Source organism: Colobus angolensis, unplaced genomic scaffold (assembly GCF_000951035.1).
Source record: "Colobus angolensis palliatus isolate OR3802 unplaced genomic scaffold, Cang.pa_1.0 Scaffold137, whole genome shotgun sequence".
NCBI classification, from domain to species: Eukaryota; Metazoa; Chordata; class Mammalia; order Primates; family Cercopithecidae; genus Colobus; species Colobus angolensis.
Genome location: NW_012114455.1, coordinates 2,077,073 through 2,102,066, shown reverse-complemented (window position 1 = coordinate 2,102,066; position 24,994 = coordinate 2,077,073). Strand labels below are relative to the sequence as shown.

The following is a 24,994-nucleotide window of genomic DNA, read 5'->3' as shown; positions in this document are numbered from 1 at the left end:
TCTACTCCCTGGCTCCAGTCAGGGGAAACAGGACTGCACCCGTAGTGAAGTCCCTTCCTAGTACCTTCTAGTACCAGAAGCCTTTGCATACTGACCAGACTCCAATCCCAATCTGGAAGTGCACCCCCACACACTCAGCACACCCTCCCCGGGGTGCACCTGACTTAGTGGGCCCCAAAGTGATGGGGAAGTAGCTGCAAAGAGGAACAGGAGAGGGAAGGAGGTAGCAGCCACAATGGGGAAGTAGCTTCGGAATGACATTGTGGCCCAGTAGAGTAAAGCAATGACCTGGGAAGATGGGAGACCAGCAGTTAAGATGGGTTTGCTTCCTAGGGCTGCCATTACAAAGCACCACAATTCAGTGCTTAACACAACAGAAATCAGTTATCTCACAGTTGTAGAAGCCAACAAGTCTGGAATCACGGTGTTAGCAGGGCTATGCCCCTCCAAAGGCTCCAGGGGAAAATCCGTCCTTGCCTCTTCCAGCTCCTGGTGGCTCCTGGCATTGCTTGGCTTGTGGCAGCATCCCTCCAATCTCTGCCTCCAACTTCACCTGGCCTTCTCTGTGTCTCTCTGTCTTCTCCTCATCCCCCTCTTCTCCTCCTCCTCTTCTCTTTCTCCTTCTCTTTCTCTTTCTCTTTCTCCTTCTCCTTTTTCTTCTTCTGAGGCAGGGTCTCACTCTGTGGCCCTGGCTGGAGTACAGTGGCACAACCTCGGCTCACTGCAGCCTCAACCTGCAGGGATCAAGTGATCCTCGCACCTTAGCCTCCCAAGTAGCTGGGACTACAGGCACGAGCCACCATGCCTGGCTAATTTTTTTTTAATTTTTTTGTTTATTTTTTTCTTTTCTTTTTTTTTCTTTTTGTAGAGACATGGTCTTCCTATGTTGCCCAGGCTGGTCTCCAAGTCCTAGGCTCAAGCAATCCTCCCACCTCGGCCTCCCAAAGTGCTGGGATTACAGGCATGAGCCTCCACGCCCCACAGACTGTCTTCTCTTCTTTCAAGGACACCAGTCATTGGGTTTAAGGCTCACTCTGAATCCAGTATGACCTCATCTCAAGAGCCTTAACTAATTACTAATTGCTTGACTAAACTGCAAGGACCCTATTCCCAAATAAGGTCATATTCTGAGATTCCAGGTAGAAAATAATTTGGAGATGACACCATTCAACCTCCTATAAGAGCCTAGTACTTATTTCAGGACCAACTCGAAGTGTAAGTTTGGTCAAGCTCCACAGCCTCTGTCTAGCCCACCTATTTTCTCCCCTATCCAATGGGAGATGATGGTGTCTGTCCCACCTGTGGTTTGATTGAGGCTCTAATGAGATCAGGGAGTGAAACGCTTTGGAAGGTTGAAAGGATTTATATAGGCAAATAATCAAAAAGTTGATGTGCACTGATTCTGCCCATGTCCCCACCCACTCTGACTCCCATTCCCCAAACTGTGCCCCCTCTGCAGACTGTCCCTGCTCAGGGGCCACAGTCCCTGCTGGTTGCAAACCATCTCCTTGTGTCCTGCAGAGCCTGAGACTCACTCAGGCACCAGAGGCAAAACAAATATGAGTTCATTTCAACATGGGACCTCCCTGAAGCCTGGTTTCCATGTAGCCTATCCTGGTTTATTTAGTGCTTTTAGCATGTGAATCCAGGCTAATTTTCACATGATGGAAAACTAGCTAGTTCCTTTTTCCTTCCGCAGCCCAGCACTTCCCCAGGCCAGGGAGCCAAGGGTAACCCCCGAGCTCTACGTAGACATTGGCAGCCCAGGTCTCCTGAGCTGAACCCCTCCATCCTCAGCTCCCCCTTCTGTCTAAGCTAGTGCTTGTTCACCCCCAACCCAGGCTGGCCACCCCAGCCAAATGACATGGAGCTTTCTCTCCCCTCTCCCCTTCTCCTAAGACTCTGCTTCGGGACGGCAAGCGGGAGAGCATCGTCAGCACCCTCTTCATTTCCCCTGGTGACGTGGAAAATGGCCAGAGCATCGTGTGCCGTGCCACCAACAAAGCCATCCCCGGAGGAAAGGAGACGTCGGTCACCATTGACATCCAGCGTGAGTACCCACCCCCTCCCCCAACCCAGCCCTGCCAGGCCCAGGGTGAAACACCCAGCAACCCTGCTTATAGCCTGGCCCATCTGACGGCAGGCAATGGGTCAGGCAGCTCTGTGGATCAGCCAGCTCGTAGGTATGGACAGGAAGGACCATCTTGTCTTCCTTACTGTCATGAGATGCAACCTCGCAGATGAGGGTCTTTTGCAAAGAACATCTTCAGGCCACATTTCAACACCTGTACAAGGGGGACTTTCACACCAATAAACACGGTCAGCTGCTGCCCCTGCTGGCCTAGCCGGTGGCCCCTCTGTTGGAGGGGAAGTCTGAGTGGAGATGCTGATATTTGAAGGGTCCTCAGGCTCCAGAATCGGCAAGCGGCGCTGTGCTCTGGAGAGGGTGCACTGGCCACTCTCATGGAAGGGTCGATCAAGGAGATATGAGGAAGGAAATCTACATGTATTACTTCATTTAATCTTTTTTTTTTTATTCTTTTGAGGCAGAGTCTCTCTCTGTTGCCCAGGCTGGAGTGTAGTGGAGCAATCTCAGCTCACTGCAACCTCCGCTGCGGAGGTTCAAGCAATTCTCCTGCCTCAGCCTCCTGAATAGCTGGGATTACAGGCATCCATCACTACACCCAGCTAGTTTTTGTATCTTTAGTAGAGATAGGGTTTCACCCTGTTAAGCTGGTCTCAAACTCCTTACCTCAAGTGATCCTCCCGCCTTGGACTCCCAAAGTGCTGGGAATACAGGTGTAAGCTACCACGTCTGGCCTTATTTAATCTTTTCAACAGCTGTTCGGAGAAGGTGTGACTGTGGTGCCTACGGTGGGAAACTGAGGCACCAAAAGGGTGATTAACTTGCCCAAGGCCACTTAGGATTCAAATGCAGGCAGCATAACTTTCCAGAGCCCACCCCGGTAACGTCCTGTCCACATTCCTGCACAGCCAGCCCTCAGTGGACCGCGTTAGGACTGATATTGACAATTATGATGCTTTAGGATTCCACCAGCATCGCATCCCAAAACCACCCAACAGAGACCCCTGAAGGTCTCCTAAAAGTCTCCCTAAGGTGCCTGTCAGCCCCAGAACCAAGAAGAGCTCAGCAAGGTGTTCCAGTGGCCTTCCTCTCAGGACTGGATTAGTTCAGTTTAAAGGGTCGGGACTCAAAAGTGGACTTCTCTCCTTCGAGATTCCCTCCCTGCCGCCAAGCGAAATGCCACCACATGCTGGTGGCTGCTTCTGTCTTGGGCTCTGAATTACAAGGCTGGAGCTTCAGGCTGGCATTCGTGTCCTCCTTAGCCTTTTATTCGTTTTAAAGCAAGTGCATTTAAAAACACTTCCTAACAGCCCTGATTCATCTAAGCCTTCTGGATTCTGGGCTCTGAGTGGCTCTCCAAGGACCTAGAGTCCAGAGATCGGGTTCAGGTCTTAGGGTGCTGAGAGCTTGTCTTGGCAGCTAGAGGACAGAAGTTCCCAGCCAGTGTCTAGAATCCCGACAGACACCATTTAGATTCCAGAGGGCAGAAGAAATGGTTGAAAACCTCAGGTAGGCTCAAGATACCCACACACAAAGACTAAGTTCTTGAGGCAGGAGGGCACTTTATCTTCACTGTCTTGCCACCAGCTATTAACAAATATCTCTGTCCCCCCCACAACCACTGACACACCCCTGTACCGAAGAGCCTTCTTGCAGTCCTCATTCACAAGGATCCAGGGCAGCAGAGCTCTGGCCAAGCCTAGAGCTACGGTGATGGAAGGAGGCCCCAGGGCACAAAATGCAAGGAAGGCTGGCCCTGAAAATTAAGGAGGCAAGGCCTCCTTAATCTCTGACCCTCGGCTCTTCCCTCCACTGGCCCTGGCCCTGACCTGGGTCCCGGGTCTGAGCACCACCTCCCGCTGTGTGGTGAGCAGTCGGCATGGAGCAGTAAGCCCCACTGCTGGAAGAGGTGAGATGCTGCGAGGCCAGGCAGTCCGGCGTCCAGGACGGCTCCACCACCCACAGGTGGGCTGGGCCCACGCCCGTCACATCACCCCTGGGGACTCTGGTTCCTTGTCTGATTTGGCCACATGACATCCAAGGCTCCTTCTTGCCCTAGGACTGGCCACAGATCAGAGCTCTCCGTCCAGATGCAAAAATCCAAATCAGGAAGGGGAGAGGGCGGGAGACACAGAGCATCCAGGCTTCCTACTTCCAGGCTGCCATTCGATTCACCGCCACCACCACCCCGCTCCCTTCTTCCCCAGCCCATCCCCAGCCTGGCCAGGAGGCCTGTACAAAATGTTACATACAGACTCCTGTACAAAAGCGACAGTCTAGCTGGCCGTCTGCGACAGCAGCGTAGGTCCTGGCAGGGAGAGGTGGGAAGAAGCGGTGTTTCCTGCTCCAGGCCACCATCCATTTACCCCAGGAGAACCTCTCCAGGCGACGGGAAACCCACCCTCCTAACCACAGCCCACCCGGCCTTCTGCACTCATGCCCGTGGAGGATCGTTCACCAGGGCGCAGGTGACAGTCTGCATCCAGGAGGACACTGGGTCTTGCCAGGCCTCTGGGCCCTTTCTGGCTTCCTTCCCAAGGATATCTCAGCCACCTCTGGAGGCATCGGAATGAGGTTAGAGTGACACTCGGAGCCCAGCAGCCCAGTTTCCCAGACCAGCCTCATCCAAGGCAGTACTGGGTAGTGGTGAAGGCCACAGCATTCTTCCTGCTTTGAAATCTCCGCCACTTACTGAGAGGCACTGACCCGGTTAGTTAACCTCCTTGTGCCCCGGTTTCTTCCTCCGTACATGGAAGTAATCATGCTTACCTCCTAAGGTTGCAGCGAGGATTAAATGAAATCCTTCCTGTCAAGCCCCTAGCGCAGTGTCTGACACATTGTGAATGCCCCACACCTATCAGCTGCTGTCAGGACACAGAGCCAGAAGTGAGTGGCGCCCCTCATCAGGTGTCCCCACAGCCCTAACAGGCAAGGGATCTTCATCCATTTGTCCCCGCACTCACTGCCCCTAGCCTGAAGGTGCTTATATGTGCTTGCCAAGCAAAGCACACATTGTCCACCCGCTCCCTCCCTCCTTCCCCCTCCTCCTGCTCCAGCTCCTCCTCCATTTATTCATTTGTTCATTCGGTCAACATCCAACTGTTTACTAAGGACACCATGGGCTGCATCAGAGCTGCCTTTGCGAACCTGCTCATTTTCTCAGTCAACCAAGAAGCATCCAAACTCAGCAAAAGCACATTTGTTGTTTGTTTCTCTTGGTCTTCATATGTTACCCAACGGAAGACAAAGCCCTCAGATTGAGTAATGGGAGAGAAAGCTTAACACCCCCAAAGCCTCACCACATCTGGACTCTGTGTCCAGCTGCCAAGTTTCTAATGAATGTGCTATAAAATCACTGAGTCATGAAGATTCTCTCTTTTCCCACCCTCTCGTCCATGTAATACTTCCTCTGAAAACACACACACACACGCACACACGGGTGGATAGAAACACTAACAGACTCTCAGCTGTAACATCTGTTCAATGTGATCTCAGTTCCACCAGCTACATCAAAGCTGCCCTCCTGCAAGTTATGCTGCCGACATCACAAGTGGGATTAAAATCATGTTTAATAGTTGGATATGACATAAACTATTTATACCTCTGGAGCTTGGCAGACTCCTGAAAATTTATATTCTGTACACCAGCAGAAGTGGAGAGAGAAGCTTGGGCACCTCTGGTCTTGGGGTGGAGGTGCAGATAAGGCCAGTGAGTGTGGAACCCTTGTGAACCGCTTCAGGGCAGTTGATGACCAAAGACGATGCTAAGGGGAAGGGAAAGTGCAGGAGAGAGGCCTCACGGTGAGCTGATCATGGCAGGGGTGTGATGAGGCATCAGGCAGCAGGAAGGTCCTACAGCAGGTGTGTGCCCCACCTCCCTGCCTCTCAGACCTCATCACTGTAGAAAGGACTCCCAGGTGAGGGAAGGGCCTCCTGGAACAGCCCCCTAAGTTCTCTGATGGGTCCCTCGAGTCTATGGGACTGGCACTCACCTCCTCAAACCAGACTTGGGGTAGGTACTCACCGTCCAGCGTTGGCCTTCATAATGTGCGGGCATGGGCCGGCCATGCGTTTGGATCCAGGTGGCAATTCCCAAGTTCCTCCGCCTCACCGCTGCTTCTCCAGCCCATGACGAATTGCAGGCTCCTCCCTGGGTGTCCATGTTCTCTAGGTAGGATCCCACAGACGCCCAGTTCAGCCAGTCAGCCTTGCATGGAAAGAGGGCTGGGGCTCCTGATTCAGCCTTGCCCTGGAAGCTAGGGTGCAGCTTCGAGGAGAGGCCAAGGGGTTCTAGGGGTGGGAGGAGAGTTCTTGTGGCTATTCCTTGTCACCCCATCTTTGTGACCACTTGAATTATGCCTTAAAACTGGGACTGAAATCACAGAAATACCCTCACTTCCCTTGTAATTCCCCACGAAAGGCAGGCAGGCCAGCCACACCAGGAGTGGATATGTCCTGAATTTATGGTCCCCCGTCCGAAACTGGGGAAAATGTGGGAGAACAGGCTCCCCAGCACAGTCGGCTACCTGCTACTCAGAAAATAGAGCTCTCTTCCCAGTGCCGGCAGATACCAGTGCAGCCCCTGGGGCCATCTCCCAGGCCAGCTCCTGTGCCTGGCACTAGGGGGGAGGCAGGTTCCTCTTGGGCACCAGCAGGCAGAGGGCAGTTGAGCAGTTATGTGATCCCAACTCCAGGGTAAGGCCGGCTCGGTCTGCAGCTGAGTGGCTGAGTGTATGACTCGCTGAGGGTGTCAGGACCCCACCGTAGTCCCAACTAGAGCCCAGACCAACTGTGCCAGCTGGTCCCTTTGTGGTGCCCCCACGGGGACCCAGAGAGACCAGCATTTTTGCTCATTGCCTCTGAGAAACTGGCTTCTTTACTTCTTTTTCTGGAAATGGGCTGGACCCCTAGAAGTCCTCGTGACTTTCCTGCAATTTGCTCTGCTTGCTGGTGGGGACTGACCCAGAAGATGCGGCCGAGGGCCCAGCCTGTCCATGGGGACCACGTCCTGGGCTGCCCACTCAACTCAGCCAGACCTCTGGGCCATGACAGGGAAGAAGGATGGGAACTGGCTCATCATCCCCCTCCCTCGGTGTGTGGATGCCCCGGGGGTGCCCAGGCCTGGGGGCCGCCAGGAGCCCCACAGCGGGGCTGACACCAGCCTCTGGAGAGGGTCCAGAGCCAGCTGCCCCTGAGCTGGGCAGGGCCAGGCTGACGGAAGCCATTTCCACCTCTCTGCCTCTCCACTGCAGCCCTCTCGAGCTCTTTCCATCTTCCTATCCTGCAGTGTCTGCTCCTCCTTTTCCTCGTTGTTTGACTTGGTCTTTCTCTCTAACACCATCACTGTCGGGCCCTGTGTGCTGGGTCTCTGCTGCCTTTTCTGCTTTTGATCTGAAATCCTTGTCTGATTCACAGTCTGCAAACAGGTCAGTCTCTCCGTCTCTCCATCACTCTGTCCTCTGCTTCTCTAGATTTCTGTCTCTTTTTCTCACCCTTTCTCTGCACTTCTCAATTTCTATGTGTGTGTCTTTCTGTCTCTCAGCCTGTGTCTCTCTCTGTCCCTGTCACTTCCTCATCTTTGTCTCTCTCTCTCTCTCTACACACACACACATGCATACACACATGCACACATACATGCACATACACATACACACATACACACACATGCATACACACATATACACACGCATGCACACACAGACACACACGCATGCATACACACATGCACACATGCATACACACATATACACATGCATGCATGCACATACACATACACACACATGCATACACACATGCACACATGCATACACACATACACATGCATGCATGCACATACACATACACACACATGCACACGTGCATACACACATATACACATGCATGCACACACATACACATACATACACACATGCATACACACATGCATACACACATATACACACGTATGCACACACATACATACACACATGCACACATGCATACACACATAAACACATGCATGCACACACATACACATACACACACACACATAATCTCTCTTCCTCTGTGGTCTCCATGTCTCTCCTCTGTGTACATGTCACTGTCAGCCTCCGGTCCCTTCTGTACAGATCTCTCTGTGTGTCTCTGTGTCTCTGGTTCCTGTCTCCCTGACTTTTTCTCTCTCTGACTTTCTGTCTCCTCGCCCTCCCACCATTTAGCACTTCAGAGCCTGGCTTCTTATCATGTCAAATGAGAAAGCAAGCCCCAGCCCGGGGAGCTGAGGCCGTGGGCCACCAGCCAGGACTGAGTGGAGATGATTAGGCTGATGAAAGGGTGTAAATGCCGCTTTCAAGTTAACAAATGCCCCAGAACCTTTACGGAAAAGAGATAATAAACAGACATTTCAAAGACAGTCTGCACTGAAGTGAGGCTGAGTGTCCACCCGCCCCTCTCTGCTCTGCACCCCTCTTCCCACTTCTCCTTCCTGGAGTATTTTGTTCTGCCCGAAAGTTGGAGGATGGGAAACCCCTGGACCCAAGGCTGAAGCTTCTTGGCTTGGGGTTCGTGTCAACGCCAGGCCCCAAGTCCACGGGGGAGCCCTGATCCCACTTCCAGGACTGTCTGAAGCAGGCACCTCCCATGGAGCCCCCAGCTTCCTGGAGACCACCAGGGTGGTGGCTGCTCTGAGGGTTCCTGGGTGGTGGAGTCTCTGGCTCTACCCTCCAAGTCACCCAGGATCTCCCTGCCCCCATTCTTTCTTGGGTCTACAAGTGACTGCCCTCTCCCTGCAGACCCCCCACTGGTCAACCTCTCGGTGGAGCCACAGCCAGTGCTGGAGGACAACGTCGTGACTTTCCACTGCTCTGCAAAGGCCAACCCAGCTGTCACCCAGTACAGGTGAGAGTCACTGCTGAGGAGGCCCGGCTTGGCCACTGGCCCACACCCCCATGCCTCTCAGGTAGGATGTCACTTAGGGGTCCTTAGCATGGCCGCAATGTGTGCCTGGTCCACATCGCGTGTCCAGTAGCCTTCTTCCCTTCCCCTTGCACCTGGCTGCCTGGTGGCCGGGTGGACCCTTCCTCTCCTCTGTGCATGCACGTGCCCTCTTCCACTGGAGGAAGCAGGACTCACGCCTTCTGCTTGAATAGCCTGTTTATCCCACACTCCGAATGTGGGAAAGACTCAGGGAAAAAAAAAAAAAAAAAGAACAACCAGGAGAAGCAGCAAGATCAGAACCTCCATTCTAGTCTTGTGCCCATCAAACTGGTTCACCTGGGTGGGTCAGGATGTCTGGGCTCCAGCCCGGTCCAGTGAGCATCCGGGATCACACATGCTCATGGCCCCTGTGTGTCTCTTGCTCACAACATGGATAAAAGCATCACTGTTTGGTTTTTTTGTTTTGTGTGTGTGTGTTTTTGTTTTTGTTTTGAGGCGGAGTCTCACTCTGTCACCCAGGCTGGAGCACAGTGGCACGATCTCAGCTCACTGCAAGCTCTGCCTCCCGGGTTCACGCCATTCTCCTGCCTCAGCCTCCCCAGTAGCTGAGACTACAGGAGCCCGCCACTACACCTGGCTCATTTTTTTTTTGTATTTTTAGTAGAGACGTGGTTTCACCATGTTAGCCAGGATGGTCTCGATCTCCTGATCTCGATCTCAATCTCGTGATCCCGCCACCTCGGCCTCCCAAACTGCTGGGATTACAGGCGTGAGCCACGGCGCCTGGCCAAAGCATCCCTGTTTTTTTTTTTTTTTTTAGCTTGTTTCTGCCTTTTTTTTTTTTTTTTTTTTAGCTTGTTTCTGCCTTGTGACAGAGCTTCATGAAGACAGGAACTGCAATTTAGTCACTGATGGCTCTCAGCATGTGGCACAGCACATGGCATAAACCAGATACTCCTTAAATGTGTCTGACTGATCCAGTAAACACACAGGCTGCTCCTCTGGGCGCCCTTCTGCCTGGGCTCTGCACAAGACTCCAGGAGACTAAGCGACCTTGGAGGCACTCAAGGGCAGACTCGCCTCCTTTTGGGTGCCATGTGGAACGTGCCATGGCCCTGACTCAACCTGGTCTCTTTCCACCAGACCAGGCTTGGGGGTGGAGCCCAGGTGTCACCTCTGCCATTGATCTGGGCCATTAAGATGCAGCATCTGCAAAGGCCAGTGATACTAATGGTCCCAGCCTAGAAAATAAGCCGGCCTGGGGGAGTGGAGAACAGGGAAGACAAGAGGCAGTGTGGCCCCAGTGGGCAGAATGGAAGGAAATGGGCCACAGGGACAGCCAGGGATTCAGGTGTGACATGAGGAGGTTGCTCACTGCAGAGTGCATAATTAAGCAGCACTGGAGTCAGAAACCCAGGCAGAGGCAGAGCACAGAGTCCCTATCCCCAAGGATATTTTAAAATAGGATGAAACCCATCTGTCCTGTCCCATTTAACCATTCGCTTGACTGGAGTCAGAAGAAAATCAGATGACCTCCAGGGTCCCTTCTGAGCCAAGGACTCCAGGCTCCCTGGAATCATGTGGATCCAGCCAGGTCCAGGGAGTAAGTCTGGTTTGGCTGTGGTCTGGCATCTATTCAGAAGCCACTGAAGATACAGGAGAGGAGCCTGATGAGACTTCCTGGCCCTGGGCTTCCACGCTGCACCTGCCAGGCCTGGGTTCCTCTGTACAAGTTCAGCTTCTCTCCTCTGTCTGCTCCCAGGTCTCTGCTTCTGTTCCCTAAACACCGGCTACAACATGCCCAGAAAATACCTGTCATGCTAGTTTCCCAGGGCAGCCCTTCACACTCACAGACCACCCTGCAAGCACCCCTATTCACCCTCACAGCCGCCCTTAGAATGGCTGTCGGGTGCCCCAGAGACCAGGACACACAACTTTCAACTTTCATTTCCCCTCACTGCCAGGCTCCGGTCACCTGGGGACCCAGTAATGGGTGGACTGGGCAGACAGCAGGGCCGCACGCCCTGGGACCTGACCCCTCCACCCCCAGGCCTGCCTCCCCCCTACACACCTGCCTACTGACCCGGACAGGTTGAGCAAACACCCAGGAAACCAAGTGCTGGGCCTGATTCCCAGAGTCACCAACCTCACAAAAGCAGAACATCAATAATAGAAAGGAGAAGAAGGTGGGAGGAGAGGAGAGGTCACTGCAAAGCACGTGTGAGAAAATGTTAACAACTGGTGAATCTGGGCGATGGGAGGGTGGCAGTTAATGGGACTATTCTTGCAACTTTTCTGTAATTCCGAAGTTTGTTTTTTGCAAGCTGAAAAGTTAGTGAATAAGCAGAGAACATGCAGGCTTCCCTGGGCTGCAGGCGGCCTGTGGGTCCTCCCTTTCACACTCCCCTGGAGCTCCCAGTATCACAGCCAGCCCCTCCGATACCGCAGGAGCTGAGAGGCTGGGGGGGCAGGGTGTCCCACAGAGACACACTAGTTCTCACTGGTCACCTTCCCTCATGGCCTTCTGATTAGTGAAGGGTCCTGAAAACACCTCACTGAGGGGTCATCTCCCTCCAGGACTCCAGAGGCTTTCAGGGAGCCCTTCCGGCCCCCAGGTTAATGCCAGAGAGCTGGAGTGGCCTGGGAAGGGAGGAGGTGGAGGGCCACGGAGAAGGGAGGTGGTGGGCGCCTGCACCCACCCACACTGGCTCAGCCCCTTCACTCCAGCAAGGTCTCACCAAGCAGCCAGGTGTTCAGATACAATGTTGGGATCCAAGAAGGAAGTCATAAGCAAATCTCTTCACATAAGTACATTGATTTTTCCCAACTAACTGACAAGATTACAGGAATCTTTGTTTCTTTACTTTCATTCATCTTGATAACTTCCTCCCTGCTCTCACTAAGAGGCTGTCATCTCTGAAACTAGAGAGAACGCCCTCCTCCATCCCAGTGTCTGGGAAGAGGAGGCCTGAGTGGCATGAGGGTGTCACTGCAGATGCTCCTAGGGACCAGGAGCCCAAAGTGCTTTGGGGCCCTTTCCTCTGAGAGTCTCTCAGTGTTCCCCAGCATATAGCAGGATGTGGCCCCCCCACCAGAGATAAAACCTTGGGCTATTTGAGGACAACCTGGCTGCTGTGACACGCCGGGTCCCCTGATTCTGTGATATAAATAATCGTCTTACATTTGTTCAGACCAAATTAGACATTGATTGGGAGAGGCTTAAGCTGACTCCACTTTCAGAGGGGCTGGGAGAGGTGGGAAAGCAACAGTGAGTCAGGGGAGGTGAGTGGGGAAAGGGGAGAAGACGAAGAGAAAGGACAGGGAAGAAGAAACTGCACCAAAATCAGAAGAGGCACGAAGAGGGTGGGGCGGGACTCGCTCTTTAGCTCTTGGCCTGGATCCTTGGCCAACTGCGTGGATGCAGTGGTTTGAGTGTCTGTGTTTTTGGCAGGGACCCCTCAGAGGGTTTTTCAATGCAGAAGGGGAAGAAAGACCGGCTGGGCGAGATGTGAGCTGGTGGCTCTGTCGGCTGCAGAGGCACCTCCCCAGAAGGCCTGGCTTGGGCTTCTGCAGACCCAGCCCCCACAGCGAGCCCCTTCCTCTTCCTTCTCCGGCTCCCTCACCATGAGAGGAGAGGACAGCGAGGGCAGGGAACCTTGGCGCCTGGAGCTAGCAGCAGTTCTGCTGATAACTCGGGGCCAAGCAGGTGGGGCTTCCACCCTCCGTGATGCTCCTGGTGAGGGGCCCTGGAAGGAAAGGAGAGGAGAGAGTCGCGTCTTCTCCAGGAAGCCCTGAGGAAGACGCATGCTTGGCCCAATCACCTGCGCCCAAACCCTCCAGCCCCAGCCTGGCACCCAGAGCTGTGAGCAGCCGGGGATCCCTGCCCTCCCAGCCCAGCCAGCTCCCCGCCTGGCCTCCCGCTGCATCCACCACCTGGCCCCCTCACCTCAGCAGGGTGGAAGGAACTGCAAGGCTGGACACACTTCCCCAGCTGTGCCTGGAACTGAATTCATTTGTCGCAGGCAGGGGCCGGCTTGACTCTTAAGTCTGGTCATTAAATTAAAGTTAGAAAATGAAACAACACATGAGTAACACATAATGGCTTACTGGGAAGCTACTTAAGCTCTAAGGGAGCTATGGTTTGCTCTATTGTTAAACTACAATAGTTATTATTAATTGTGTTCTTAATAATTACCCAATATTAATTTGCAATAACAACTGCGTGGTGCCAGCCTAGGTGTTCTGTGTGATGCCGAGAAACAGCCGTCTCTCGGGGCTGGATGGGCCAGACGGAGGCAAGAAGCTAACGGAAGGAAGGGCAGGAGACGGCATCTGTGGTGCCAGGAAAGACTCCAGGAATAAGATAAAGGGGAGGCAAAGCAGGGGGGCAGAGACACTGCAGTTCCAGGGAGAAGTGGCTGCGGGGTGACGCTTCTGAAGGCAAGGAGCCTCTGCAGCTCTGGAAAGACAAACTCCCCGAGAGACACTTCAACTGCAATGGGAGGAGCCTGAAAAGAAGTTATGTGGTTTCAAAAACAGAATGTTGGCCAGAATAGGATTAAACCAGGAGAAACGGAGAACTCTTTCCCTGGAGATCCGTAAGGAAGCCCCCAACTTCACATGCATATGCACATGCACACGCCCACACATGCACATGCCCTCACATGCACACGCCCACACATGCACGTGCCCTCACATGCACACGCCCACACGTGCACGTGCCCTCACATGCACATGCCCTCACATGCACAAGCTCACACATGCACAAGCTCACACATGCACACATGTACGTGGACATGCACATGGACACACATGCACACACTCACACATGGACACACTCGCATATGCACACACATGCACACACGGACACACATGCACACGCTTACACATGCACACGCTCACATATACACACACATGCACGTGCTTACACATGCACACTCACACATTCACATGCACACACTGACACATACACATGCACATAGACACATGCACACACATGCACATGGACACACATGCACACACATATGCACACATGCACACACACGGACACACTTGCATATGCGCACACGTGCACATGCTCACACATGCACACACACGGACACACACATATACACACATGCACACATACACACACATGCACACGCTCACACATGCACACACGGACACATGTACACACATGCACACATGCACACGCTCACGCATGCACACACGGACACACATGCACACACTCACACATGCACACAGAGACATATGCACACACACATGCACACATACACATGCTTACATATGCACATGCTCACACATGCACATGCTCACACATGCACACACGGACACATATGCACACACTCACACATACCCACACTCACACATACCCACACTCACACATGCACACACGCACACATGCACATGGACACACAGTGCCCACACTCACACATGCACACACATGCATGCACACGTGCACATGGACACACTCACACATGCACACACACATGCACATGCACACACATGCACACTCGCACATGCACTTTCATATGCACACCTGCACACACTCACATGAACACACACATGCACACACATACATGTGTACACACATACACCCCTGTGAGGCTCCAGTGCTTCCTGCACACAGCAGGCTGCTAGGTCACTGGTCCAACAGAGGGGTCACTGCCCCAGAACCAGATCCAAAGCAAGCCAGAGGCCTCTTATCCTCCCTTATTGTGTGGTACCGACTGGCCGACAAAAGAGCCTTACGACTCACATCCCCTCACCAATCCAGTACTGACGGAGCCACTGCCTCAGAGGAGCAAAGCCAGGCTGCAAGGGCAGAGGCCAGGCAGGAAGAAGAGCAAGTGTCATCTGGGGAAACTGGGAGGACTTTCTGGGGTGAGGAGGCACCATGCAGAACCCCATGGAGGCAGGAGGCAGAACAGGACAGGAGCGCTGAGAGCTGGTCGAGAGGAAAGAGGGGCAGCCAGGGCCACTCGCTCACGCCACTGCTCCTGATGGGTATTAGTATTCCACTGTTTGGACGGGAGATGGAACCCCTACGGCATACCTCTCCTACAGCTTCTCGCCTTGTCAGTGTGTGTGTGTGCACGCTCGTGCACACGTATGAGCATGCATGTAGGGGTGTGTTCCATTTGACCCTGGCCTTTGAGGTCAAGGACTTGGCCTCCTTCTTTTCCAAAGGGGCCCATGATCCAGTTCGGAGCAGGACAGCCAGCTGTCTGCACATGGACAGTTGGATTTTCCATCATCTAGCCAGCAGATGGGCTGACCAGCCAAGTCATCCACTCACCCCCTCCAGAATAACCCACTTGTTGAGTGCCAGTGACTGCCTGGTGACCACAAACCAAAGCCCACCACCTTCATAACTGCCGGGGTGGGAGCAAAACCAACTCCTTCTGAGCCCTTGAAGTAGCCCCTCTGTGAAGATTCCCCTCGAGGGACCCCATAGGACCCGCACAACTTGCCGCCCACCCCAGGCCTCATTTTCCCATGGGATGGATGCATCCAGCTCCCAGAGGGTTGGTCTTGCCACTCAAGGCCCACATCAGACCCTGGCCTTTGTTGCAGGTGGGCCAAGCGGGGCCAGATCATCAAGGAGGCATCTGGAGAGGTGTACAGGACCACAGTGGACTACACATACTTCTCAGAGCCTGTCTCCTGCGAGGTGACCAACGCCCTGGGCAGCACCAACCTCAGCCGCACGGTTGACGTCTACTGTGAGTGCAGTGATGCAGACTTCCCCAGGCGAGCAGGCATCTGGTGGCTTCTGCTTAGAGCTGGAGAAACCAGGGCTTGATTCATTGCACACAACACAAGCTTCATGCATTATGACGTAGGATGCTTTGCACTCGACGAAAACCTGCTTTGTCCGGTGTTTCATGTTTATTTTGATCCCCGTAATGACCCCATGAGTCAGGGTCTTGGCTGGGGCTGCTATGACACGTTACCGTAGACTCGGTGGCTTAAATGGCTGAAATCAGGGTGCCATCATGGTGGGTTCTGGTGGGGACTCTCTTCCTGGCTTGCAGGCAGCTGCCTTCTTGCTGTGGTATCCCATGGCAGAGAGAAAGAGAAAAGCAAGCTCTTGGGGCCTTTATTCCAAGGGCACTAATCTCATCATGAGGGCTCCACTCTCATGATCTAATCCCCCTGCTCCCCGGAAAGCTCCTCCTCCTACTACCATCCCACAGGGGCGAGGATATCAACTTTCTCCCACAGGGAGAAAGACCCCAGAAAGAGGAGGGGGAGCCCAGGCACCCTCATGTGCCTGTCCCACCCTGAGCACATTCAGCCATTGCAGTCTTGCCCTGTCCTAAACCTTATAAGAAAAGTAGGTGGTCACCAACGTGCTGGGAGGGAAGGCACTAGAAAGGCTTTTCAAGCGGGCACAATGGTACACACCTGTAGTCCCAGCTACTCAGGAAGCGGAGGTGGGAGGATCACATGAGCTCAGTTGCGGGGTTGACAGGGGACACAAGCATGCAGGCCATCATGGGTAGATATTATTATTCCCATCATCTGAATGAGGAGATGGAGGTCTGAGGTCACACAGTAAGTGGCCAAATGAGAACTGAACCTGGGCAATGACCAAATCTATTGCCCATCCGCACACATTCCACTGCCTTCCACTGAGGGGACTCATGATATACTCTCTTTTTCTTTGAAACAGAGTCTCACTCTGCCGCCAGGCTGGAGTGCAGTGGCAAGATCTCTGCTCGCTGCAACCTCTGACTCCCTGGTTCAGGAGATTCTCCCGCCTCAGCCTCCCGAGTAGCTGGGACTACAGGCACCTGCCACCACACCTAGATAATTTTTGTATTTTTAGTAGAGACGGTTTCGCCATGTTGGCCAGGATGGTCTCATTTTTAGCAGAGATGCTTTCACCATGTTGGCCAGGATGGTCTAGATCTCCTGACATGACCTCGTGATCTACCCACTTCGGCCTCTCAAAGTGCTGCGGTTACAGGCGTGAGCCACCGTGCCTGGCCCATCCCCTCTTTTCCACTAGAGGTCGGCAGGGACCCACAGCAAGGTAGTGCATTGCCATGGACTAACTGGCTGGATGTGTTCAAAACAAGCATCATTAGCTCATACACTGCCCCTTACAGTTTTAAACTCGCTTTTACAAACTTTAAAAAATCTGACCCTTCCCCTCTCCCTCAAAGCCTCCGAAGAAAGTGCTGTTACTCCCTTTTTACATCAGGGGACAGATCCCAGTCTCTTGGCACCAGGCTTCAGGCTCTGTCTGCTCCCTGGAAGGAGAACTCTGAGACCTGCCTAGCCAAGGTCGGACCCTGGGCCTGGAATCCCCCCACAGCCCCCACTGTGTAGACCAAGCTTGGTCTACAGGAAGCTCCAGACGTGCTGGAGAAGGTGGAGAGGAGCCTGCGTTCAGCTCTTTAATGCTTAGCAGAGGGGTGGGAAGTGGAACCCAGGGCTGCTCTGCTGCAGCGGGGCTGACACAGAGACGGGAATGGCTCGAATAGGAGGGTGGCCTGAGAGCACTGGGTGGGAAATGCTGGGGGAGGAGGAGTGGATCACGAGAGCCCTGCCTCCATCACCCTGCATCTCAGAGCCCCCATCCCACCCCAGGGGTGCACCAGGTCATGAAGGCTGAGGCTGGAGGAGATGGGAGCTAGCTTGAAGGCAGAGGCATGAAGATCCCAAGGGCCCAGATCTCCAGGACAGGAGGAGGGCCCATGCCTGCCACTGGGATGGAGCGGCTTCCCCAGCTTTCTGGCACCATGTGGGATCCAGACAGAGGGAAGGGGATGAGAGCCCTGGGGGTAAATCCAGGCAGAATCTGGTCCCCAGCACCTTCTTCCCAGGCCCCATGCTGCCGACCACCTCTGTGGGCCCGAGAGAGGCGAAGCCTTGGGGAGAGGGGTCTCCTCCTTACTTCCTGAGTCCCAGTCCCAGACCCCAGACCCCGCCCAGGCAGACTAAAATGGAAGCGACTGAGGTGGCACAAGTACCCTGCTGCCTCCCTTCCCCCAGTCAAGGTCTGGGGGGGAAAGGAGGCAGCAGCAAAGAGGATCCCAGAGCTCCCCAGCCACCTAAACCTGTCTCCTTCCTTCTTCCCCGCGTTGCAGTTGGGCCCCGGATGACCACAGAACCTCAATCCTTGCTCGTGGATCTGGGCTCTGATGCCATCTTCAGCTGCGCCTGGACCGGTAACCCATCCCTGACCATCGTCTGGATGAAGCGGGGCTCTGGAGTGGTGAGTCTGCAGCTCAGACTTCGGGCCGCCCTGGCAGGGGGTGGGGGACAGTGGGGCAAGAAGGAACTGCTGCCCAGGCCTCTCTCACTATTAGACTGGGGGAGTCAGCCTCCAGTGTAAGCCACAGGGAGAAAGACCCCAGAAAGAGAAGGGGGAACCCAGGCACCCTCATGTGCCTGTCCCACCCTGAGCACATTCAGCCATTGCAGTCTTGTCCTGTCCTAAACCTTATAAGAAAAGTAGGTGGTCACCAACGTGCTGGGAGGGAAGGCACTAGAAAGGCTTTTCAAGCGGGCACAGTGGTACACACCTGTGGTCCCAGCTACTCAGGAGGCTGAGGTGGGAGGATCACATGAGCTCAAGAGTTTAAGTCCAGCCTAGACAACAGAGCAAGACCTTGTCAAAAAAAAGAAAAGAAAGAGAGGGGTAGAGAGAGAGAAAGAAAAGAAAGAAATTTTGTAACTTCCCCCCAAATAAAGCCACCCTTTAGCCTTGGACCTGCGCTTCACTTTCTTGTGTTCCTTTTTGTTTGTTTGTTTTTGAGGTGGAGTTTTGCTCTTGTTGCCCAGGCTGCAGTACAATGGGGTGATCTTGGCTCACCGCAACCTCCGTCTCCTGGGTTCAAGAGATTCTCCTGCCTCAGTCTCCCAAGTGGCTGGGACTACGGGCGTGGGCCACCATGCCCAGCTAATTCTGTATTTTTAGTAGAGACAGGGTTTCTCCATGTTGGTCACACTGGTCTCAAACTCCCAACCTCAAGTGATCCGCCCACCTCGGCCTGCCAAAGTGCTGGGATTACAGGCATGAGCCACCGCACCCGGCCTTTGTGTTCCTCTTTTAAGATGTATGTATTCTTCCGTGCATGAGAGATTGTCAGATGTCCTCACATAAGAAGCAGCGGGGAGAGCCTCGCGTGGGGAAGCAGGGGGACCAGAAGGAAACCAACCTTTGTGTGGCCTGTTACGTAGCAGATACTGCATTATCCTGCCAGGCCCCACACATAGACAGAAAGTGAGCATCTGAGAAGATAAGCAACTGACCAGAGAGACACGGGTGTTCACTGCTGGAGCCAGGATTCGAACGCAGACCAAGCTCATGCCAGAGCCGGTTTTCATCACTCCAAGCTATATCCCAAAGGGATACTGAAAATGACTCTGAAAACAGGTCCAGGGGCTCTCAAAGAAGTTCAGCTGTAGGGTCATGTCACCCATGGCTAGCCTGGGAGAGAAGAAGCCACCGCAGGTACAGGGAGGCTCCTGTAGGAGGAAGCCTGGAAGTCCCCAGGCAGGCATCCCCGTCCTCCGGCACATGTACCCCCGCGTGCCCCCAGCCCACAGGGCTGCGCCTGGGATGCAACATCCTCAGCCACACGGGGCGGCCTCTCTGCTGGTGGAGTCTCCTCTGTACAGCCCACAGGCATTGTCTGTGCCAGGAAATTTTGGGCCTCTTTCCTCCCCACCTTGCTTCCTACTGAGATGCCAGAGACTGCGTCTGTTACCCCAGGCCAGCCTCTTGGCTGCCCTGTTCCCAGAGACGGAGCGCACCCCTCCGCCTGCTCTTGGTGTCTGAGCCTGCCAATTCTCCTAGGTCCTGAGCAATGAGAAGACCCTGACCCTCAAATCCGTGCGCCAGGAGGACGCGGGCAAGTACGTGTGCCGGGCTGTGGTGCCCCGTGTGGGAGCCGGGGAGAGAGAGGTGACCCTCACTGTCAATGGTAAGACCCTCACTGGGGTAAGCCAGGCCTGAGGGAGGGAAGAAGGACCTCAGGCATCTTGGCATTGCCCCAAAGGAGCTGTCACTGGCTCTGGACCTTGCTGTCACCTCCAACTGTGGGTAGAGAGCAATTAGGTCCACCTCCTGGATTCCCTGTCAGACCCAGGCCAAGGGAGGAAGGGCCTGGATAGTTTTCTGGTCACCTCTCTTTTTGTTTGTTACCTTCGAAGGGGTCTCAGCCCTAAGAGTGGTGGATGATGAATTTTATCCTAGCCAGGAAGAAAAGCATCAGAGGTCACTAGGTGGCCAATGTATTTCATCCACTCACCATGGCCTTGGCCCATGAGAATTTTTTTTTTTTTTTTTTTTTTTGAGATGGAGTCTCGCTCTGTTGTCCAGACTGGAATGCAGTGACACGATCTCAGCTCACTGCAACCTCACCCTCCTGAGTAGCTGGGACTACAGGCATGTGCCACTATGCCCAGCTAATTTTTGTATTTTTAGTAGAGACAGGGTTTCACCATCGTTGGCCAGGCTGGTCTCCAACTCCTAACCTCAAGTGAGCCAGCTGCCTTGCCCTCCCAAAGTGCTGGGATTATCGGCATGAGCCACCTCTCCTGGCCCCATGGGAATTTAGGAGAGCATCTCTGCACCTCCTGATCAGCCTCTTCCCATTGTGTGTGAGCCACCCAGTCAGGGAGCCCTGTCACCATCTCCACGAGGCCACGTGTTCAGGGGCCCCCTTGAGGGCAGGAAGCATGTCTTATTATATATAATACAAATAATTACAGCAGGGGAGTCTTTTCACGGTGGGAGTTAGTAGATGAATGACTATTACATGAAATGTGTAGGGACAAGGGCGTCAGACCAGGCCTGGATGATGGGGTGTAGACAGTCGTGGAGAAGCTGGGACCTGGCTCAGGCCAGACCCAAGAAGGCTGTGGCACCAGGACGCAAATGTGGACGTCCCTGCCCCATCAGGTGCTTTGGCCACGGGCAAAAAGCCAAGCTGCCAGTTTGACTCCTCTGCCATTTCCAAAGGCTCCCCCCCCAACCTCTGTCATGCCCACCGTCCTTTGGGAGGCCCCTGTTCCCACCATAGCCTGCCTCAGATGAAAACCCCAAAGCTCTGGGCCCCTGCAGGAACTGAGCCACCAACGTTTGCAGGGCATCTGGGTCCTGGCCCCAGAGCAGGGCCTTAGGGAGGGGCCAGCTGATGTCTACAAATGAGCTCAGTGGGCTTCAGTGTCCTCTCTACCCGAAAGCCACCTGCTGGTGGCCTCATCTATTCCCTTCGCTAGAAAACCAAAACCAGCTTGGTGTCTCCTCAGCCCTCTCTGCTGTCCCCATTCACTAGCTCCCCCCACATCCCCCAGCATTTCCATTCCTCTCCCCCCACCCCAGAGTCGTGGTAGCCCCAGAGGGAGGCTGAGTCTACCCAGACCCCAGCACGTTCACAGCCACCTGTCCTGGCAGAGCCCTGACTCAGAGCCCTCCTGCCTTTCCTGCGTGTCCCCAGGATGCCACCAATAAATTGGCACTGCAGGGCTAAAAATAACAGCATCTGATCGTGCCTCCGTATATCCATGGCAACGCAGGCTGCAGCCTTTTCCTTTCAGCGCAGGTGTCTGACACTCGGCTCAGAGCTCCAGGCCCCAGTGAAATCAGTGGCCTTCCACACAGCCCGCACCAGCCAGGGCACTCGGAAGTCAGGCTGTCCGGGCCTGCAGCCGGCTCTGCTTTGCTGGCCCCATGACCAACCAGCCCAGAACCCTCATGCTCGTTCATGCACTCCAGGGACCCCAAGCCTGGAGCATTAAATGAGCATTGGTGTTTCTGGGAAAAAGCAGGTGGATAAAGGAGGAGCTGACATCTGCCATCACTTTAGATGTTCAGGCATTTCCAAGGGAGATATAAAGAGATTTCTTGAGGACAGAATGCCCCCTGGGGAACACAGGCCTGGAGGGACATTTCTCTTGGATGGGGAGGACAGTGAAACCCAGTCCCTGGTGCTGACCAAGGTTGAATCTGCACTCTCCAGGTCTCTTTCTCTCCCCTCCTCTGCCTCCACCCCTGCCAGCACAAGCTCCCCAAGGCTTCCAGGCAGAGAAAAGCTGGAGGGATTGGAGGGAAGCAAAGAAGCTGCTCATTTATTTCTGCTGGACTAGGGTGGCCTCACACACCTGGGGGCAGGGGGATGAGTTCAGTGGCCCTGGAGAGGAGCCCGCCAGACCCTCCTGGGGGTGAGCTGTCTGTTCCTGCTTCTGCAGAGCAGGCAGAGGGAGGGTAAAGCCCAGTGGATGGGACCAGGGCATGGGCTGGAGGGAGCTGGTGCTATGAAAGCATTCAAATGAGATCAGGTTTTTGACAACTGCTGGCCAGCGCAGCAATCCTTTGGGAAAGAAATTGGCACAGACCTCAACCGATTTGGCTCAAATCATGTATCTGCAGGAAGAGGAGAGAAATCTTACTAACCCTCACCCTGTTTCCCTTTATCCTGGCTTTTGTTTTCTTTTAAGAAGCAGATGCATTTGATGATGCCTTTTAGAATCCTGAAAACCCCTCAGGGAATTCCTAGCTCCTGGGAAGCACAAGGAAAAGGTTTTGTGTGTGTGTGTGTGTGTGTTTATGTGTGTGTGTGTGTGTGTGGGGGTTTTTTTTGTTTGTTTTGGTTTGGTTTGGTTTGGTTTGTTTGTTTTTGAGACAGAGTCTTGCTCTGTTGCCCAGGCTGGAGTGTAGTGGCACGGTCTTGACTCACTGCAACCTCTGCCTCCCAGGTTCAAGCAATTCTCCTGCCTCAGCCTCCCAAGTAGCTGGGACTACAGACTCTTGCCACCACGTCCAGCTAATTTTTGTGTTTTTAGTACAGACGGGGTTTTACCATATTGGCCAGGCTGGTCTTGAACTCCTGACCTTGTGATCCGCCCGCCTCAGCCTCCCAAAGTGCTGGAATTATAGGCGTGAGCCACCGCGCCTGACCAGAAAAGGTTTTATAGTATCGTCATCTTTTAGTCCAGCAGCAAAACAAAGCACCATCCGGTTCCTAAAACGTAAATCTCCTCATCTCTTTGGGTCGTAGACCTGTTGGAGCTAAAGGATTTGTAGGAAGGAGGGCAGCGCCCAGCCCATTCTTAAAGCCATGGAGGGTTCCCCATGCCCACCTCACGCTGCCCCAAGCCCTTTGCCTTCTCAGACTCAACAGAAGTCACCGGAGTGTCTCCAGTACCTTTTCTCCCTTGGCTGGGAGCTACTCATAGAAATGCAAATCTGCTTTAATTAAGGTGGCTAATAAACAGCAATTATGTTTGCAGCAATTTTTGTTTTGTTCCCGGCATAATTCTGCCTGTTCTCCAGATGCGTTGCTCCCAGCTCTCTTTCCTCTGGTATCTACCACCTAAGTCCCAACTGTTACCCCAGGGATTGAAAAGGGAGCATGACCGTTTCCGTCCCTACACCCATCCTTCAAACACCCAGCCCAGCCAGGAAGCCAGCAGAGCGAAGGCTAAACTAGCGGCTCCTTTTGGCTTTCACGGCCAGGCAGGCGTCACACGGGAAAGACTTGGGTTAGGTAACAGGAGGAACTGGACAGGAGGTGCTGGGGAACAGGCTCCCCTCCACCAGGCGGTCTCTCTTGGCTGTGCAATGTGGTGAATGAGGCAGGTGCTCTCAGAACCTGACACCCATAAACATGTACCACACTCTGTGATACAACATTGAGGTCCGTTTGGGAGCCATGGCCTCACAGCGTATGCACGCCACCCGTCCAGGGTGATTCCCGCCCTTAGCAGGGGGACATCAACCATTTCTTCCCGTTGGCCCTGCTGGCCGAGGACCTCCCGTTTGTTAGGCAAGGGCGCCCTCTACTGGATGTCTGAGGAATGGTTTGCAGGGGTGCAGCTGGCTGAGGCGGGGGGAGTCTTCCTTCATCCAGACACCTCCCCACCTCCTTGCCAGGCTTACTACTTCCTCCCTAAAGCTTTCCCCGTCCGCCAGATAGAATTATTCTCTCTCCTCTGAAGTCGGTTAGCACTTTATCTGCACCGCTCCTGTAGTACTAAGACTCACCACCTTTTATTACAGTTATTTATATCTTCTGGGGATTCTGACTTAGAAGCATTCGCTCATGATCTCTTGAGAGGTTTATGACTGAATGCCTAATTTATCTCTGAGTCCCTACCTTGCACTTTACCTTGCACACACAGGCCTTCGGCAAATGTTGGCTGAATGCCTGGATTAATGAATACACTTCTGAACCCACCCAAGAGGGCGCCAGCAGGGACGTGCCCTTTCCAGGTGCCTAATGGGACGCTGTCTCTCAACAGGACCCCCCATCATCTCCAGCACCCAGACCCAGCACGCCCTCCACGGCGAGAAGGGCCAGATCAAGTGCTTCATCCGGAGCACACCGCCGCCGGACCGCATCGTGAGTGCTCCAGGGGTGGGCGGGCGGGCGGGGGCCGGGCCAGCAGCCGGACGGTCACTTTTGCCAATAGCTGGGTGGCCAGCCAGGCGGTGGCAATGCACACCTCCGAGGCTCCTTTTCCTTGCTGAGGAAAATTATACTTGCCTTGGCTGTCTTGGAAAAGCGTCGCGAAGACAAAATTCCAGGCCTTTCTCAGAATAGGCAGTGCTCTCCCGGGATTCATCTGCCATTCTGCTGAGCGCTGACATGAACGGTTCTGACCAAATTCCGCATCCTAAGGGCAGAGGGGCACACGAGGGTAGTGGAGAGAAAAGACAAATGACTTCTTCCCTTTCCTGGGCTCCAGGCCGGTATTTAGCAAAATCTTAGAGTGCAGTTAATAGTTAGCAACTCCTTTCTGTGCCTCCCTGAGTCCTCCTTGCCAGGTCTCCATGGCCTTTACCGTCCATGGTAGCCTGCCCTGTTCCCTATCAATCATTCCCTCTAAAGTGACCATTCCATTCTCCCTCCCTTCTTCAAAGAACTTATCCCTGCAATGCAGCTAAGGCAACTGAGGAGTCCACCCTCAGCACCTCCTACCAGGTATTTGCTTGCTTTTTTCTTTCTCTCTCTCTCTCTTCCCACCACCC

General features: G+C 53.9%; 1 protein-coding gene across 1 annotated transcript in view; it reads left to right on the top strand.

The window, feature by feature from the left end:
* Positions 1–1,927: 1,927 nt before the first annotated feature.
* The window catches only part of LOC105506484 (kin of IRRE-like protein 3), a 39,717-nt gene continuing 16,650 nt past the window's right edge, over positions 1,928–24,994 (top strand). Inside the window, exons 1-6 of the mRNA XM_011934648.1 lie at positions 1,928–2,050; positions 8,856–8,961; positions 15,577–15,725; positions 18,102–18,229; positions 19,817–19,943; positions 24,265–24,365. Of these exons, the coding sequence (XP_011790038.1) occupies positions 18,113–18,229; positions 19,817–19,943; positions 24,265–24,365 (345 nt within the window). The 5' untranslated portion in view covers positions 1,928–2,050; positions 8,856–8,961; positions 15,577–15,725; positions 18,102–18,112. The remainder of the gene's footprint in view (positions 2,051–8,855; positions 8,962–15,576; positions 15,726–18,101; positions 18,230–19,816; positions 19,944–24,264; positions 24,366–24,994) is intronic.